Below are 17,238 nucleotides of genomic sequence, written 5' to 3'. Positions count from 1 at the left end.
TCACACATCCCCGGGAGGTGTCCAGGAGTGGTTTCCAGACTCCAGGACTCGATTCTGGAAGCGAGGTGAAAGGCAAGAGAGACACTGGAGGATCGAAGGGGACGGCAGGACCCAGGGAACCGATACCTTGAGGTTGGAGAGCTGCCCGAAGCTCTTGCCACACAAGTTGCACTCGTATAAGATTTTTCCATTCTCTTTCTTTAGAGGGTAGGGCAGGGCGCCGGCACCCGCCCGGGAGCCTGGCGCAGCCCGCTTTGCCAGAGCTGCCACACCAGCTTGTCCCGGGGTCAAGGCGTCTTTAGCGCTCCAGCTCCTGACCTGCGAGCAGAGGGTGTGGCTGGCGCTCTGGCACTGTGAGTAGAGAAGCGGGGTCTTCTCTTGAGCGATCCGGGGCCCAGCCCCGTCGGCTGTCATGAGCAAGCTGGGCGCAGCCACAGTGGGGTACACGGTGTCTGGGGGTAGCGTGAGGAGGTGCAAACATTGGGCAGAAGGTAGGGGCCCATAAGTCAATAGATAAGGGGGAGGCAGAAGCGGGTACCCCGGAAAGACGGGGTAGATGTAGGCAGGGAGCTCCTTGGAGAGGAGAGTGGGAGAAAGCCAGGGCCAGGAGGTCCAGGGACTAGGCCTGGCATCTGGGGAGAAGCTGGTCTGAGGAGGGAGGAATGGGCAGGGGCCTCTTTCTGGCTGGTTTCCCATCTGGTCTCTATCCGGGGAGTCCCCGGCTGCGAGTTTCTCACTGTCAGCAGAGCCCTCGTGCACTCTTGGCGGCTGGTGCCCTGAAGCAGAAAGGGAAGATGATCAGTCTGGACTGAACATATGGCTCCTCTTAAGCCCGCTCAGCTCTGAGTTGGGAAAGAACCTGCGAGACGATGAGGCAACTTGGGCGAAGGCACTTCCTTTTGGGACTCAGTTTCTCCGCTGCTACTGAGCCTGTAATAAAAGCTGCCAGGGTGCAGGGAGGGCCTGAGAAAATCCTACAAGCAGCCTAACTAGACATCAGGGAGAGGATTCAAGCGCACTTGGTGGGGGGCTTGTTGTGTGCACATCAGGGAGAAGGGTTAAACGAACACCCCACTGGACATGGGGGAGGGGAGAGGTCAGGTGTGCAGAGAGATATGCTGAAGTTTAAGGGAGAGGTCCCGGATTAAAAAATATATAAATTTGGGTGTCATAGGTCAAGAGGAGGTCATATAAGGGACCCAAGGGACCCTTAGCTGCTGAACACATGACTAAATTTACATTAAAGTGCTTTTAATGAAATGTTCAGTTCTTTGCCGGGCACGGAGGTACACGCCTGTTGTCACAGAACTTGGGAGGTAGAGGCAGGAGAATCAGGAAGGAGTTCAGTGTCATCGTTGGCTGCATAGTAAGTATGAGACCAGCCTGGGCTACATGAAATCTTGTCTCAATAAAAGAGAACAACAACCACAAAAATTTAAAGCAACAGGGTCCCCAAGTTGGCTCAGCGAGTAAAGGTGCTTGCTGCCAAGCCTGATGACCTGAGTTCAAGCTCCAGGACCCACACGGTGCAGGCAGAGCACTGACCTCCTGCAGGCTGCCCTCTGACCTCCGCCTGCATACCATGGACACAGGCAGGAAAGTGTGCCTGGGGCTCTATCCTCACCTGTGACAGAGTCCCAGCCCCCTCTCCGACCCCAAACCTGTGTCCTTCAACCTGCCAGCGAAGCTCTCAGATCCAGCCCCAGGCCTCGGACTCACTCATGTCTGAGGCGTCCTCTCTGAGATCCTGTGGGCCCCCGGCCAGGGGTGTCTTCTGCAAGGCACACAGGCATAGGTCCGGCCAATGGGGGCAGCCCAGCAAGGAAGACTTAGCTGGTGCCACTGGCAAGGGACACATCCAGCCGGTCGGGGACAGGTCACAAGCATCCCTTGTGTCTGGAAGTGACTGAGAGGTATCGGCTGAGAAGACCTGGGAAGGAAGGAAAGGGGTGTGAGGGCCTGGGGCTTCCTAGTTTGGTTTTTAAAGGGAAGGAGGGAAGCTATGGGCTCCCACCGACCACACCTTGCATTCTAATGCTCTCCTGCCCTTCTCCAAAGGTTTCTTTCTCCAAGGGCTCTTTTCATTGACCCTAGACAGTTCCCTCTTCCCTATATAACCCGTCCTCTTCTCCCTCTAACCACCCCCAACTCGTGATCACCCTGGTATCTGTCTGTTGTGTTATTCTGAATGAGATCAAGTAAACTTGTGGGGGACATCCTCATCCAAGACTGCAAAGCCCACAGTGACGTTCTGAGTCCCCTCCCCCTAAGGTCCAAGTCCATGGTCATCCAGCAAAGCCTCTGTGTGGCCTCTCTCCCTTCTTGTCCATAAGATAATCTGAGCCCCCTAAAGCAGGTACTCAGGACCTCAGGAAGGCAAAGGCCTCGCTCTTTCAGGCATTCTTATTAAGTGGCAGCCATTCTGGGAGAGAAGGGTAGGTCCCACCCTACCTGGTCATCTTGACAGAGTTGGAAGTCCAGGCTGGGGGACAAGTAGCCTCCTGAACCACCTAGGGCCTTTGTCTTGTAGCAACAACCCAACTGGGCAGCTGGTTTTCTCTTCATGTTCCCGCTACCTGATGGGGAGATGGGTGAGTGGAGGTGAGCTGTGAAGGCTTCGTTCTGTCCAGCTGTGGCTCACCCACTGTGAGGTGAGGCTGTGAGCAGGTCACTTTCTTCCTGTAAGCAGGGACAGACGGACTGGAGACGTAGTTTAGTTGGCGGAGTCTGTGTGGGGCATGCGTGAGGCCTTGGGTTTGATCTCCAGCAACACATAAACTGGGCATGGTGGGGAACACTGTAATTCAGGCACTCAGGAAGAGAAGGAAGAAGAGGGAGGATCGAGACTGTACGTAAGGTCATCCATGGCTCTATAGGGAGGTCAAGGCTTTGAGACCCTGTCTCAAAGAAGAAGAATGGATATGGTCCTAGCTAAAGTGTGACAACTGTCTTGGTTTTGTAGCTGTTTGTTTGTTTTTTTTTGTTTTGTTTTGTTTTTTGTTTTTTAAGACAGGGTTTCTCTGTGTAGCCCTGGCTGTCCTGGAACTTGCTCTGTAGACCAGGCTGGTCTTGAACTCAGAGATCCATGTGCCTCTGCCTCCTTCGTGTGCCACCACTACACATGTCTTAGTCCTGACGTGCAGAAGCCAAGGATTTCCCCGGAAGGTCCAGAGAGGGGGCTCTCAGGGGACATTCTGGATTCCTCGAGACTGTTGAGAATTGAGGAGAGCAGGACTGTGCCAACCAGAGCCTCCTACCATCCAGGCTCACCAGTCGGCTTTTCTGGGCAACATCAGGGCCTTATGAACTTTGATCCAAGCTCAACAACCTCAAAAGCTGTGAAATCCCAGAAAGGGAGAGGCCCCAGATGCCACCCAGCTAGCCTGACAAAAGGAGATGCCCCGGTGTTCGGCTGACTGCCAGTCAGCGCTCTGATGCCCTGCTACCCTAGCTGGGCAAATGCCTCTCCACCCCTCCCCTCTTAAGCGGCCCCAAATGCCCCCCCCAGACCCTAAAACCCTCAGTCCATTGTCTCAGACCCCCAACCCCTGCTTTTTCCCTCTCTCCCAACTCTTTCCCAACTCTTCCTCACGTCTCAAATACCGTGGTCTGGGAGGCACCAGCTGGCCTTGTGGGCTCCTCTCGGTGTTCTGCCACAGTGCTCTCTGGCTGGGAGGGAAGGAGGTTGGGCAGGTGGGCAGCGGTGCTCTTATCTGAGGCCCCAGCGGGTGAGAGAAATGACAGGAAGATGCAGCACATTTGAAGTTGCCTTATTAGGCTTCCTGAAAAGAAAGAGAAGGGTGCAGAGCAGGCTGCCAAGGCCCCTTTGGTCCTTAGGGCCAAAAATCTTGCTTGTTTTTTTTTTTTTTTTTTCTCTCTCTCTTTTTGAAACAGGGTCTCCCATAGCTGAGGCTGGCCTTGAACTCCCGATCCTCTTTCTTCTGTTTCCCAAGCACTGGTGGTGTTGGGTGCATGTGTACCACACCCACCACAGCCCAGAGTGAGTTTTGCCTGTGGTCCTTGCTGCCCCCAGCCTCCAACGATATAGCATGTTGCTGCTGTTGTTTTGAGACAGGGTTTCCTGTAGCTGGCTTCAAATCCCCTCTGTAGCCCAGGCTGGCTCTGAACCCTGGTATTCTCCTGCCTCCGCTGCTTAAGTTCTGAGGACTGCAGCCCTGCCCTTCTGTTCATCTGTCTGCTGTGCTTTACCTCTGCACAAAGCTGGAGCCTCTCCACCTTACAACGGGGAGTCTGTGTGACCAGACGACGAAGGAACAGCCTTCAAGTCAGAGTCTCCCAAGGATCCCAGGAACCAGCCCCTTTCGCAAGCGGCCTGCTGTGTACCCAAGGTGCTTTATCCCACTTAATCCTCATCACAAATCTGAGGAGTCAGCCGGTCTTATTCTTCCCATGATCAATGGGCTCAGAGGGAGTTAATAACAAGACTCATTCAAAGTCTCACAGCAAACTGGCAAGCGTCCTCTATCGTCAAACCTTGGACTTTGGTTATCTCTTGGCGATGTGAGCTCTGTTTGCTAACACACTTTTAAATTTTATGCTTATTTTTTTAAGTGTGCGTATACACACGTGAGCACAGGCGCTTGGAGAGACACGCGCACGCAGACCCTCCTGGCGTCCTTTCCCTCGACTTCCCGCTCTTTCCCATACTGACAGGCTGGGAAGCGAACCCCTGTTCCTTGTGAGGGTGGTCAGTGCTTTTCCCCACCCATCTCTACAGCCCTCCATCTGATTTTTCAAAACAAGGTCTTTCACTGAACCCGGGGTTGGCCAATTCAGCTAGACTGGCGGGCCAGGAAGCCCCAGAGACACCCTGAGCTCTGCCTCCCCGCTCTTGGGGGGGGGGGGAAGGTACAGACACTACCTCCCCACTGGGGGGGGGGGTACAGACAGAATCTAAAAAAAGAGCTATGTGGTAATGCCCCTCCCCCACGCTCCCCAGTGGTCACTGAGCTTTTAAACCCCCGCCCTTCAGAACATTTTTTATTTTATGTTATGTGTATGGGTGTTCTGCCCTCATGCACACCTGTGCACTGTGCCTGCGTGTGCGTCACGGAAGCCAGAGGATCCCATGTGAATGTCGGGAAGGAAGAGCAGCCAATGCCCTTAGCCATCCGCCCAGCCCCCGACTACCATCGTCCCTTCTTGCTTTTGTTTTGTTTGGTCTGGTTTGTGTTTTTTGAGACAGGGTTTCTCTGTGTAGCCCTGGCTGCCCTGGAACTCACTCTCTAGACCAGGCTGGCCTTGAACCCAGAGACCTGTCTGTGCCACTACCACCCAGCCTTTTTCTCGCTTATGGTGCAACAAAACTTTACTAACTTTTTAAGAGAGGTTCAACTATCGGCGAAACTTGCAATTTCTAAATGGCAACGGAGGCGAGCGAACCAGCAAACTGGCGAATCAACATTAAGTTTGCTGAGGATTGTTTTTTTTTTTGGGGGGGGGGTTAGATTTGTTTGATTATTCTAACTGTGTGTGTATGTGTGCAGGCATGTGGGTACGTGCAGAGGGGCGCAGGTCCCTGACGAGGCCAGAGGCATTCCCCCGGGGGCTGGAGCACACAGACAGCTGTGAGGGCCTAACAGGGACACTGCGAACAGGATGCGCCATCTCTCCAGATTTCAGTCTGCACATGTAATTACAGAGTGGGTGGGTGTCACCTGTTCTCTTTCTACCCCCAGGACCGCTGCTGGGTGCCCGGGGTTCACACGGGGCCCTGATCACCTGTTGCTAGGTAGCGCTCCTCTGTGGGGGCCTGCTTCCTATGACGGTCCCCTATCGGCAGACAGAGAGGAAGACAATATGGGAAGAGGACCCTCAGAGTCCCCGTGTGCATGTGCCTGTGGGTGTGGGTGTGTGTGGAGGGGTTAATCCGGCCCTGCGGGAGGACATCCAGCTCTAAGTCCTCTGATCGCTCTGCTCTCTTCATCTGTCAATCTCTGCCTCACGGAGGTTTTGTCCAGGATCCCTCAAGAGAATCAGGGTAAAGCCCTTGAGGCTGGGCCTGGCCCTCAGCAAGTTCTCGGAACAAGTGAGCAACTGTTGCTGTTTTCTGTCACCCTGGTCAGGCAGGGGCCTGAGGCAGCTTCAACCCTGAGAGGCTTCAAAAGGGCAGGGCTGTGCTTGGGTAGACTGAGTTCTGCTTTATGGCTGTGTTCATTAACCCCATCCGGCTGGGGATCACTGCCCTCGTGCAATGCCCGGGTCCGGTCTACACAGCGCAGAAACCGCCCCTGGTGCCATGGCAGCCCTCATCGAGTGCCAGCGACTGGGTAAGACATGTCTACAAGCTTTGCCCCTCCCTGTCAGTGCCATGGACGGTGGTGCCTCAAGATGGATGTTACTGTTCCCATCTTACAGGGGAGAAAACTGATACTCAACGGAAGAAAGTGACTCACTCAACATCACAGAACCCCACACCTGAGGACAGATCAGAGGGTGGAAGGGCGTTTTTACAGGGGTGCGAGGTGAGGCCAAGCAGGGTACAAAGCTTCGGTGACATAAGGTGATGCTAGAGACAGAGTGAGAAGGATGGCGAAGAGTACTGGAGAGAGCAAGGCCGGGTGCAAGCCTCAGGCCCGAGGATCCCGAGTTCTAGGCCAGCCTGGGGATTCTAAGTGAAAAAAAAGGAGGAGGAGCAGGAGAGAAAGAAAAAGGAAAAGGAAGGAAGAGGAAGGAGGGGAGGCCGGAGAGATGGCTGCGCAGCTCTCACAGAGAACTTGAGTTGGGTTTTGGCACCCAAAAGAAGCAGTTGGAGAAACCCCTGTAATTTTGTGAGATACAGCGCCCTCTTCTGGTGCCTTCAGAGGGCACCTGCACATGTACACAGACACATACACATAAATTTAACAAAATCTTAGCTGGGCCTGGTGGTGCATGCCCTTAATGCCAGCACTGGAGAGAAAGAGGCAGGAGGAGCTCTGTGGGTTCAGGGCTGGTCTACACAGAGAGTTCTGGCCAGCATGGTGAGACCCTGTCTCAAAAAAAAAAAAAAAAAAAAAAAATCTTAAAGAAAAGAAAGAGAAAAGGGAGCTGGAGAGATGGCTCAGAGGTTAAGAGCACTGACCGCTCTTCCAAAGGACCCGGGTTCAATTCCCAGCACATGACACCTCACAGCTGTCAGTAACTCCAGGATCTGACACTCTCACACAGACACACATTGAGGCAAAGCACTAATGCACGTAAAATAATAAAAATTTAAAAGAAGGGGAAAAAGAATTTTGGAGTCTAACTGGGAATTAGCTGTGAACATCAGATTCCAGATACTTTGCGTGTGGTGCCGGAGGTTGAAGCCAGGGTCCCTCATCTATTTTAAGTACATTCTTATTCTTGTGAGTGTGTCAGGGTTTGTTTGTTTGGTTGGTTGGTTTTTGTTTTCTTGACACAGGGTTTCTCTGTGTGTAGCCTTGGCTGTCCTGGAGTCAACTTGTAGACCAGGCTGGCCTCGAACTCACAGCGATCCACCTGCCTCTGCCTCCCTGGAGTGCTGGGATTGATTACAGGCGTGCACCATCTCCCCCAGCTGAGTGTGATCGTTTTTTGAGGCAGAAGTTTCAGGTAGCTTAGGCTGGCGTTCCACTCACTGTAGAAGACAGGCTCATCTTGAAGCTGGTTCCTCTCTCCTCTACCGCCCAAGAGCTACGATCGCAGATGTGTGTCCCCACGCCTGCATATCTTGGGTCTTTCTGCCACACACACACAGGTGATCACTATATTAATGTTCAATTAATGACTACTGTTTGACTGTAGTAATCATCTCACTGTATGAATTTGTGTGTATATAAATTCATTGTAAGCCTTACACAAACTCATTGTAAGCCTTAAAGATTTGTATATACACACACATTTAAATAAATATACAAATATATTCTTAAATATATACATATATTTAAAAATCACGTAATTTAAGTTAGGGTTGAAAAGTCCCCTAGGAGAAGGAACATATAAGCTCTATGAGGAGATGTGATATGGTAAGAATGATCATAAAATGCCCAGAAAAATCAAGATGGACGGAATGGCCCAGGGCAAGGGTTAGGGAGATGAGCTATGTATCTAGCATGTAGCCCCCTCTCAAGGACCTACCATTCACTCATTCACATATTTTGAGACAGGATCTCATGTAGGCTAGGCTGTCCTAAGCTTCTCTGCTAGCCCAGGATGACTCCAAATTCTTGATCCTCCTGCCTCTGAGTCCCAGTACATGTCACTATGCCTGGTTTTCTATGACGCTGGGGATCCAACCCCGGGGCTTTGTTTATACGAGGCAAGCACTCTGCCTACCCAGTTATGTCCGGGCCCTCATTAGGTTTTACCGATTGCCAATGAGGTATCAGGCATTGGACGACTTCCTGGGACCGTCTGTCACAGGAATATGGATTAGACCTTGGAATACGCAGACAAGCTGACAGACGGCTTGCTGGGTGTTGTCAAATCAACAGCGGTAGGAGCATCAGGACACGATGGCTGTGAGGGCATGGGTTTGCGGAGCAAAGCAAAGCAGAGCTGGGAGTTGAGCCAGCTTGCACAGTGCAAAAGGAATGCAATGGTACCTCGGGCAAATGCACGCTTCCTTGTCCCATAATCCCTGCCATCCCCAGGACTGGGGCTAAGCAGCCCAGTGCCAACTGACTCTGCGCACACGTCTCCAAGAGATTCATGGTATGTCCTATTTGAGGGTACCGTGCTGGCACACCGCATCAGGAGAGGGGCTGGCTCCGGGGGCTGGCCCGGGGGGGGGGGGGGGGGAGAAGCGGATATGCAGACGTGAGTGACTCTGAGGACTGGGCTACTGGGGGGCTCCCCACCTCTGTTTTGCGGTTGACACCTTCCTCCCTCTGCCTGACACCTTCTTGCTTATCTCCTAGGGCAGCCCAGCTGTCAGTCTGTCAGAGGCACCGAGTGGGCCCTGACTTCACACCCCAGGGTGAGGAAGAGATCTTGAGATAGGGCGGTCCAGCTCTCACATCTGCAGAGAGGCATGGAGCCCCTCGCATCTTTCCGGTCCACCAGCGGTGACCGTCCACTCCTTCTGGATACGAAAGTCCAACCATGTCTTCCAGTGACATCCACGGTCTTCCCACCGAGCCTCTCATTCCGACATCCCCAACAGTTAGAAACAAGAAGCCACGTTGCTAGGATTCAAATCCTCCCCCTCCTGTTGTTGTTTGCGTGCGTATGGGCGTGTGTGCTACCCAGGCATACATGCAGGAGTATGTATGTGCATGTTCGGCTCTCTGGGGTGACACTTCGGGCGTCTTCCTCTCCAGGCTCTTCCTTTTGGCAGGTTTCTCAATCCCACCCAGAGCTTTCAGGCATGGCTAGTGTCACCGCCCAGCTCACCCCAGGGAATTCCTGTCTCCACCACCCCAGAGCTGGGGTTAGGTAACTGGGGGAGGGGAGGCTACACTCTGGCCCTCACTTCTGCACACAAGTGCCTTATCCGCTGAGCCACCTCCCCACCTCCCCAAGGAGCTAACACGCGGCTGAGAAGCCACTGTGAGACGTGGTCCACTGTGCTGCCCGGACGGGGGTCCTTTCCAGTCGGTCCACCTCTAATCCACCCGAAGAGGAAAGCTGTCCAGAATGGACATCCGTGTCACAGAGTGTACCACAGCCAGGAAGAAGCAGGCTGCGGAGGACGGAGGCCAAGCTCAGAGCAGGGGCCATTTTTGGAATAGCCACGTCGGTATCGTAATTGGAGACCAGTGCTGCCGAAGGTCGCAATTGTTCTAGAAAACAGGAAAATCACGATGTTTTAAGGAAAAGAAAATCTCTCCACTTTTGCTTTGTTTTGTTTTAAGAAAATCAGTTTGAGGGACTTACAGCAACGTTCCTGCCAATTAGACACACTCTCTGTCCCGGTTCCAGCAGCCTGTCCTGGGGTCCCTGCGCCTGACCCTTCTGCCAGGTCTGCAGAGATAGTGCGTTCTCTGCTAGTTTGAAGCCAGCTTGGTTCACATACGGGGGTTCAGGCCGGCAGTTTCATGTATAGTGAAACTCGGCCTCAAAAAAGAAAATAAATAAATAAATAAAGTGAAATCTTCAAAGATTTCCCCAAGATATAAAAGAGATGGAAACGCTTTGTAATAGTCTATAAAGTTAATAATATCCTGATGCCAAAAACCAAAGGCACAGTATAGTGTACCCCCGGAGTGGGTTTTCCAACAGCCAGGGCTACACAGAGAAACCCTGTCTCAAAAAAAATGAAAAAAAAAAGGTGCAAGACAATTAGCGGCATTGTTAATGGTACATATACCTCTCTATCTCTCTCTACCTTTTCGATATATGGCATCTCGCTTGCGTGTGTATCACCCGTGTGCTTCAGATTCCCTAGAGATGGCTGTGAGGCACCATGTGGGTGCCAGAATTCAAACCCAGGTCCTCTGGAAGAGAAATCGGCGCCCTTCACCACTGAGCCGTCTCTCAAGCCACACCTTCCATGCTGATTTTTGTGAGTGTGTGAAACACAAGAATCTCATAATGTAGCCCCGGCTGGTCTAGAACTCACGAAGCCTGTCCTGCCTCTGAAAGGCTTTGTTCCCCGAACCAACACCTCCCCCTCCTCCCCAATGGCATCAGAGGCACACATGTGGTACACAGACACACACAGGCAGTCGAAACACCCACACACATAAAATAATAAGATAACAAAATAATAAGCATAAAAAATAACTTCAGGCAGAGCCAACAGAAGGCCCGCCGCCTAAGTTTCCCTTGTAGCAGATGTGTGGAGTGCATGTCCTCTGCCACAGTCCTTGATATGCTGAGGGAAGTGAACAGCAAACTCCAGTCAGCCTGGACGATACAATGAGACCCTCTCCCCAAACCAACCACCACCAACAACAACAAAAAATGGAAGCAAAGAGAAACCCAGAGCTGCCTTTGCCTCTCTCCCTGGGAACAGCCTTGAAGAGCTCGTGGTGATGGATTCCGCTGTGACATTGACGTAGGAATGACACTTGGAGAGGACAAACCTTTTTCTAAAGGCAACAATCACGGAGCAGCAAGTCCAACTGTGTAAAACGGTGTTCATTTATTCGTATCATTTTCTGATTTTAAAGACGAGGCCTGAGCTGGGCACAGTGGTGCACACCTGTAATCCCAGCACTCTGGGCAGCAGAGGCAGGTGGATGGAGGTGAGTTTGAGCCCAGCCTGCTCTACAAAGTGATTCCAGGACAGCCAAGGCTACACAGAGAAACCCTGGGCCTGGAGAGCTGGCTGACCAGTTAGACCTTGCTGCTCTCACAGAGGACCTGGGTTTGATTCCCAGCACCCACATAGCGCCTCCCAACCATTTGTTATTCCCGTTCGAGGGGATCTGATACCCTCTTCTGACATCTGCCGTCCATACCAGAGTATCCCCCAACCAGACAGCAATGCCTGCGGGCCGGGAAAAGGCAAGGAGACAAGCCTCACCAGAGGCGGTTTTAGTGGATGTGAACAGCGGAAGCCTGGAGAGTGAGACCTCCTACCACCGAGGGTGTGTGTGTGCGAAAGAAGGGCATTTAAGGAGCCGTGGGGAGTGCAGACTCCTCCGCAGGCCAGCTACCGGCTACTCACGCCACCTCAGAGTTTAACGTTCTGAGTTCAGGAGCGTGGTTTGCGACGCTTCTTATTTAGAAGTGCAGTGTGCCAAGGAAGAAGGTAAATCTACAGAAAGAAAATTAAGAGAGAGGGGTGTGGGAAGGGAGAGAGGAGACAGGGGGGAAAAGAGGCGAGGATGTACCCCAACTTCACGAATGAAGTCCCTGGGAACATTCTGGAAAATTCAGGATTCCGTGGGTTCCTGACCGAGGGAGTGGAGCGAGGACGCAGGACAGAGCAAGCACAGTTTGGTTCTAGCCTCTTTCTGACCACGTGCTTTTAGGGGCGCCTGGAAACAACTTGCTTGGTTCTCATCTTAAACAGGTGCAAAGAGACAGACAAGACGGCTGCCGTCAAGCTGGAAGATCTGAGTTCGATTCCCAGAACCCATAGGATAGAAGGCAAGAACTGGCTCTTGCAAACCTGTCCTCTGACTTCTCTATTAGGGCTGTGGCACACTTGAATGCACTCACACAATTGATGAATGAATGAGTGAATGAAGAATGAATGAATAAATGAATGAATGTTGGAAAAAAATAATAGGGACAAGGAAGAGAAAACCTGCTCTTCAGGACCCTCTTAGAGACAGCCTGCTGGCAGGGGGATTCGTCACAGCCTCTGACTCACCTGCCACCCCGCACCCCACTCTGTGCCCACTTGGGCCTGTAAAGCAGGGCCCCTATTCCCCACCCCCTCCACCACCAGCCTCTCCTGAGCAGAGACAGCAGTTCAGCTTCTGGTCTGCGGTTTCCCTCAGCTCTTAGAGCAGCTGTGGGGAAGCTTTGAGAGGGCTGTGGTGGGCCAAGGGATGTTGTCCCCTCCCTAAACAGTCTCTGAGGAGAGACTGGTGACCACTCAGAGGCGGACTCTCACCACCCACACTTCCAAGAAACCCCCCAGGAGTTCCTGAGAAATAGAAGCTTGGTCCAAAATCACGAGTCCGCCTACACAGACTGGGGAGGTGCCCAGAGTCTAAAGGGGGATCAGGGGGCAGAATGAGGAGGGGCCCGGGTGAGTGGCTGGAGAGTCAGGGCATCAGTGGGCTAAGAGCAATGACTGTGTCCTCCTACCTGAAGGTTCCCTGATGTCAGAGTCCTGATCTGCCCTTGAGATCCGGATGCCCCATGTCTCTAAGTCTTCTATTGGATTAGGAATTTTCTATGAGACTCAAAATGTAGCTATCTTTATTCTGGCCATGGAGGGGAGAAATGTAATCCAAACACTAGGAAAGCTGAGGCAAGAGGATTACCAAATTCCAGATCTGCCTGAGTTACAAGTCTTCTGTTTGTTTTGGAGACGGGGTTTCTTTTTCTTTTACTTTTCTTTCATTTTTCAAGACAGGGTTTCTCAGTGTAGCCCTGGCTGTCCTGAAACTCACTCTGTAGACCAGGCTGACCTCGAACACACAGAGATCTGCCTGCCTCTGTCCCCTGAGTGCTGGGATTAACGGCGTGAGCTACCACTGCCTGGCTTGAGTTACAAGTCTTAAAAGCAAAAACAAAACAGGGACCAGACATCCAGCCTCCCACTCTTAGGATTGCTTCCTCTCCAGCTCCAGCTCCCTCTGGACTTTCCCTCTACTTCCTTCCCAGCACCCTGAGGCCAGGCTTAGCCCTGTCTGTCTCCATCCTCTGCCAGGGGTGGACGCCTCCGGCCAGGTCATTAGCAGCACATTTCTGATACTCAGCTCGGCCCCGACCACACATGAGCGGTTCACAGGGCAGGTCACATCAGGAGTGCCCACGCCTGACTGGATGGCTATGTGCCAGGCACAGGCTGATACTCAGAGCTGTTGCCTTACCCCCTCCACAGCCGCCTCGGAGACCACAGGCCCGTGTCAGGGGAGGGATGCTACAGAGATCTGGGCCTCCCTGTGTGCGCATGCTCCCACGTCTGAGAGGAGGGTGTTATGGTTCCCCCCCTGGGGAGAGTTGAAGCATCAGATTCATGACAGTGGTGCTCGGTGGTAGAGCCTAGCAGGTGTGTGGCCCTGGGTTCGATTCCTCATTCTGCAAATAGATATGTGAATGAAGGAAATGAATTGATGCAGTTAACAGAGGATAACCCTCATGAAGAGAGGAATTCACAAATGCATTCTGCTACAATGGGGGACAGGAAGTGCTTCTTTTGATACACGTAGAGGGAGAATGTGTCTAGAAAATTACCAAATTGTGTTGTGTTCATGCAGATGAGGGTGACATGGGTAACTCCGTGAAGTCACATATAGAAAAAGAGAGGTAGAAAAAGGGGAAAAAGCAAGGAGGGAAAAGAGGAGAAAGGATAAGGAGGAAGACAGGAAGGAAAGAGGGAAGGAAAAGGAAATCACCTTTTTTGTTTTTTCAGTAACCATAAAAAAATAGTTATCGGGGGATTGGAGAGACAGCTCAGAGGTTAAGAGCACTGGCTGTTCTTCCAAAGGTCATGAGTTCAATTCCCAGCAACCACATGGTGGTTCACAACCATCTATAGTGAGATCTGGTGCCCTCTTCTGGCCTGCAGGCGTCCATGCAGGCAGAACACTGTAAAAATAGTAACTAAATAAATCTTTAAAAAAAAAAAAAAAAAGTCATTGGGGCCAGAGAGATGGTTCAATGGTTAAGAAGGCTGGCTATTCTTCCAGAGGATCCTGGCTTTTAGTCCCAACACCATGGCAGCTCAAACCATCTGTAACTCCGGCACCAGGGGATCTGGCACCTCCTTTGGACCTCCATGGACACCAGGCACTCAGATGGTGCACAGACACATGCAGGCAGAAATATTTTTTATACACATAAAATTAAATAAATCTTTAGGAAAAAAAATTTAAAGTTTCAGAAGAGCTAGAGTCAGGGGCAGGATGTACTCTCAAGAGTGTACAAGGCCCCGGATTCCATCCCCCCGTACCATGGTTAGTAATAATAGATTTTGCACGTGCTTAACTTGTGGATGTTAAAATTACCAGTTGGAAAGGGGTGCTGGCTGGGGGTCTTGTTTATGTCAAATTGACATAAGCTAAGGTCATCTGGAAAGAGGCTACTTCAGTTGAGAAAATGCCTTTATCTGATTGCCTATAGGTATGACTATGGAGGCATTTTCTTTCTTTCTTTCTTTCTTTCTTTCTTTCTTTCTTTCTTTCTTTTTAGGCTGTTGTTTTTGTTTTGTTTTGTTTTGTTTTTCAAGACAGGGTCTCTCTGTGTAGACCTGGCTGTCCTGGAGCTCACTCTGTAAACCAGGCTGGCCTCAAACTTGGAGAGATCCGTCTGCTTCTGCCTCCCAAGTGCTGGGATTAAAGGCGTGTGCCACTACCACCTGATGGATTTTTATTTTGTTTTGTTTTGTTTATTGATGTGTATTTGAGTGTCCATGCTTGCACACACACACACACACACACACCCCTGTGTATGCACAGAGGCAAGAAGAGGGTGTTGTATCTCTCAGAGCTGGAGTCACAGGCAGTCACGACACACCCAGCTTGTTGGGAGGGTGCTGGGACCTGAATGAACTCTGGTCCCCATAACTCTGTGGTCTCTTAACTGCTGGGCCACCTCTTTAGACTTCTGTCTCTCTTAGCTTCCTGTTGTGATAAAGCACTGTGGCCTAAAGCATCTTGGGAAGGAAAGGGTTTATCTGGCTTACAACTCTGAGCAGAATCCATCCCTGAGGGAAACTGAGGCAGGGACCTGGAAGCAGAGGTCGTGGAAGAGTGGTGCTTCTTTGGCCACCTGGGTAATCCCTCAGCTAAAACGCCCTTCTCAGGGGACTCTAGGCTGTGTCGAGTTGACAGTTAAAGTTTGCCAGGACAGACGGACAGCAGCTGAGTCCCACAGACTTACTGCCTTCCCCCTGTCCCCCGCCCAGGAACCTTGTCTGGGGGTGTAGCTCATGGAAAAGGTGGAAGAAGTTGGTATTCTTCAAAAGGGGAGAGGGTCTGCGGAGAAAGCCCAGTGGTAAGAACTCTTGTTATGCAGACATGGGGACTAAGTTTAAATCCCCGGCAGCTTCGGGGAGTGAGTGGGTCGTGCAGGCCTGTCACCCCATTGTTGGGATGCAGAGACTCCCTGAACAGCCGGCCTAGAAAGCTTCAGGCTCAGGGAGAGACGCTGTCTCTCAGGAGTGAGGCAGGACATGGTGAGAGAAGGCCCACGTGTGTTCTCTGCTCTCCCACAGGCACATGGGGCAACACGCATGCACGCACGCATACACGCACACACGCATGAGGCTGTGTGGGGTGCTATGCTACTTCCTGCCAAGGCTCCTGTCCTCTTGCAGAGCACTTGAGAAACTATTTTCCTTTGTGAAAGACAAAGGAAAAGAATTCAAGATCATGGACATAAGTGTCTCAAGTGAATGCTTACGTTAGACATCTTAAGCTACAAACACTAAGGGCTGAAAAAACCACAAATATTAAAATAGCATAAATATATAGCACTATCAAACGTTACAATAATATTGTTGATTGGTACATCGCAATGCTGTTTTCCAGTCCATTAGCTCCTGGCTATATCAGTACATGTTAAATTTCCAACAGTAATTAAAATGCCATGGGGGACATCTCCCCACTCCTCCCAGGAGGGAGGGCCAAAGCTGGAGCTGAGAACACCTCTGATCCGCTCCCTTTAGGGAGACGAGGTTTGTGGCATTTGGTTACTCTAGGAAAGCCCCCAGGATTGGCTGACGGGGGAGCAGCCAAGAAAACTGAATGGTGGACAGTTGAGGGTCCTGGAGTCTCAGCCACAGCACAACAGGAAGCCCATTTCTGCAACAGAAAGGGTTAAGCTTCTGCCCACAGCCTGACTGGCCTTACCAGGCTTAGCCCTCTACCCCCATATTCCTCTGGACCCCCACACAGGGGGCCCGCTCCCCCTTTCAATATACAAGCACGACGACATCATCATCATCTTCTTCGCCGCGTTCCACCTGGCAAAAGCCCATTTCTCAGGAGTTCTGTGGGGTTCCCTGTCCCTAACGTTCAATCGCTGTACTCATCCACTCGCTGTCATCCCACGCTGAACGTGCCACGAGGTCTCGCACTTTACGTGTCTTTTTCATGCCCGTGTTTTTCCAGTCCACGCACCGGATCTGGCGACAGTGCCCGGCACACAGTGGCACGAAAACATTTTCAAACGAATGAATGAACAAAGGAACTGGCGGATGAGGAAAAGAGCTGCGTGGGCAACGAGCGCCCCCTGCTGGACGGACACAAAGTCCCAGGAGCCCAGAACAGCATCTCTCAACTGGGAGGCTCTGTCTTGGGAACCCCCAACTCACCCCCAGAGTCCTGACTTAGGCCTGTTCCCCTTGGTCAACTCCATCTCCTCCCAGACGTCTAGTCCTGACCCCCTGGCGGTTTGGCTTTTATCCCCACCCTCCCCCACACTGCAGACTACACCGGCCCAAGCCCCAGTGACCATTGTCCAATCCTACCCACAATTAATACCCTTCCCTCCTGGACCTTCAGCTTTGAATAAGAATAGGAGCAGATTCCTCCATCGATCCTCTCTCTTCTCCCTCCTTTCTAATCAATCAATCAGGGTGATTGGCTGAGGCTCGGGGTGGGGGTGGGGGAGATACTGAAGCAGCAGAATGGGAAGTTGATGTTGTGGGCAAGAGTTCCTTCCTTCCTTCCTTCCTTCCTTCCTTCCTTCCTTCCTTCCTTC

The 17,238-nt window shown here is 51.8% G+C and overlaps 1 protein-coding gene across 1 annotated transcript in view; it reads right to left on the bottom strand.

Moving 5' to 3' along the window:
• The window catches only part of Znf683 (zinc finger protein 683), a 30,236-nt gene continuing 12,998 nt past the window's right edge, over positions 1 to 17,238 (bottom strand). Inside the window, exons 3-5 of the mRNA XM_055610991.1 lie at positions 2,452 to 2,576; positions 1,720 to 1,930; positions 1 to 776 (exon numbers count right to left, since the gene is read on the bottom strand). Coding sequence (XP_055466966.1) covers positions 1 to 776; positions 1,720 to 1,930; positions 2,452 to 2,576 — 1,112 coding nt within the window. The remainder of the gene's footprint in view (positions 777 to 1,719; positions 1,931 to 2,451; positions 2,577 to 17,238) is intronic.

Source organism: Psammomys obesus, unplaced genomic scaffold, assembly GCF_907164565.1.
Source record: "Psammomys obesus unplaced genomic scaffold, mPsaObe1.curated_primary_1811, whole genome shotgun sequence".
Classification (NCBI taxonomy): domain Eukaryota; kingdom Metazoa; phylum Chordata; class Mammalia; order Rodentia; family Muridae; genus Psammomys; species Psammomys obesus.
This window is presented reverse-complemented; position numbering and strand designations above follow the sequence as displayed.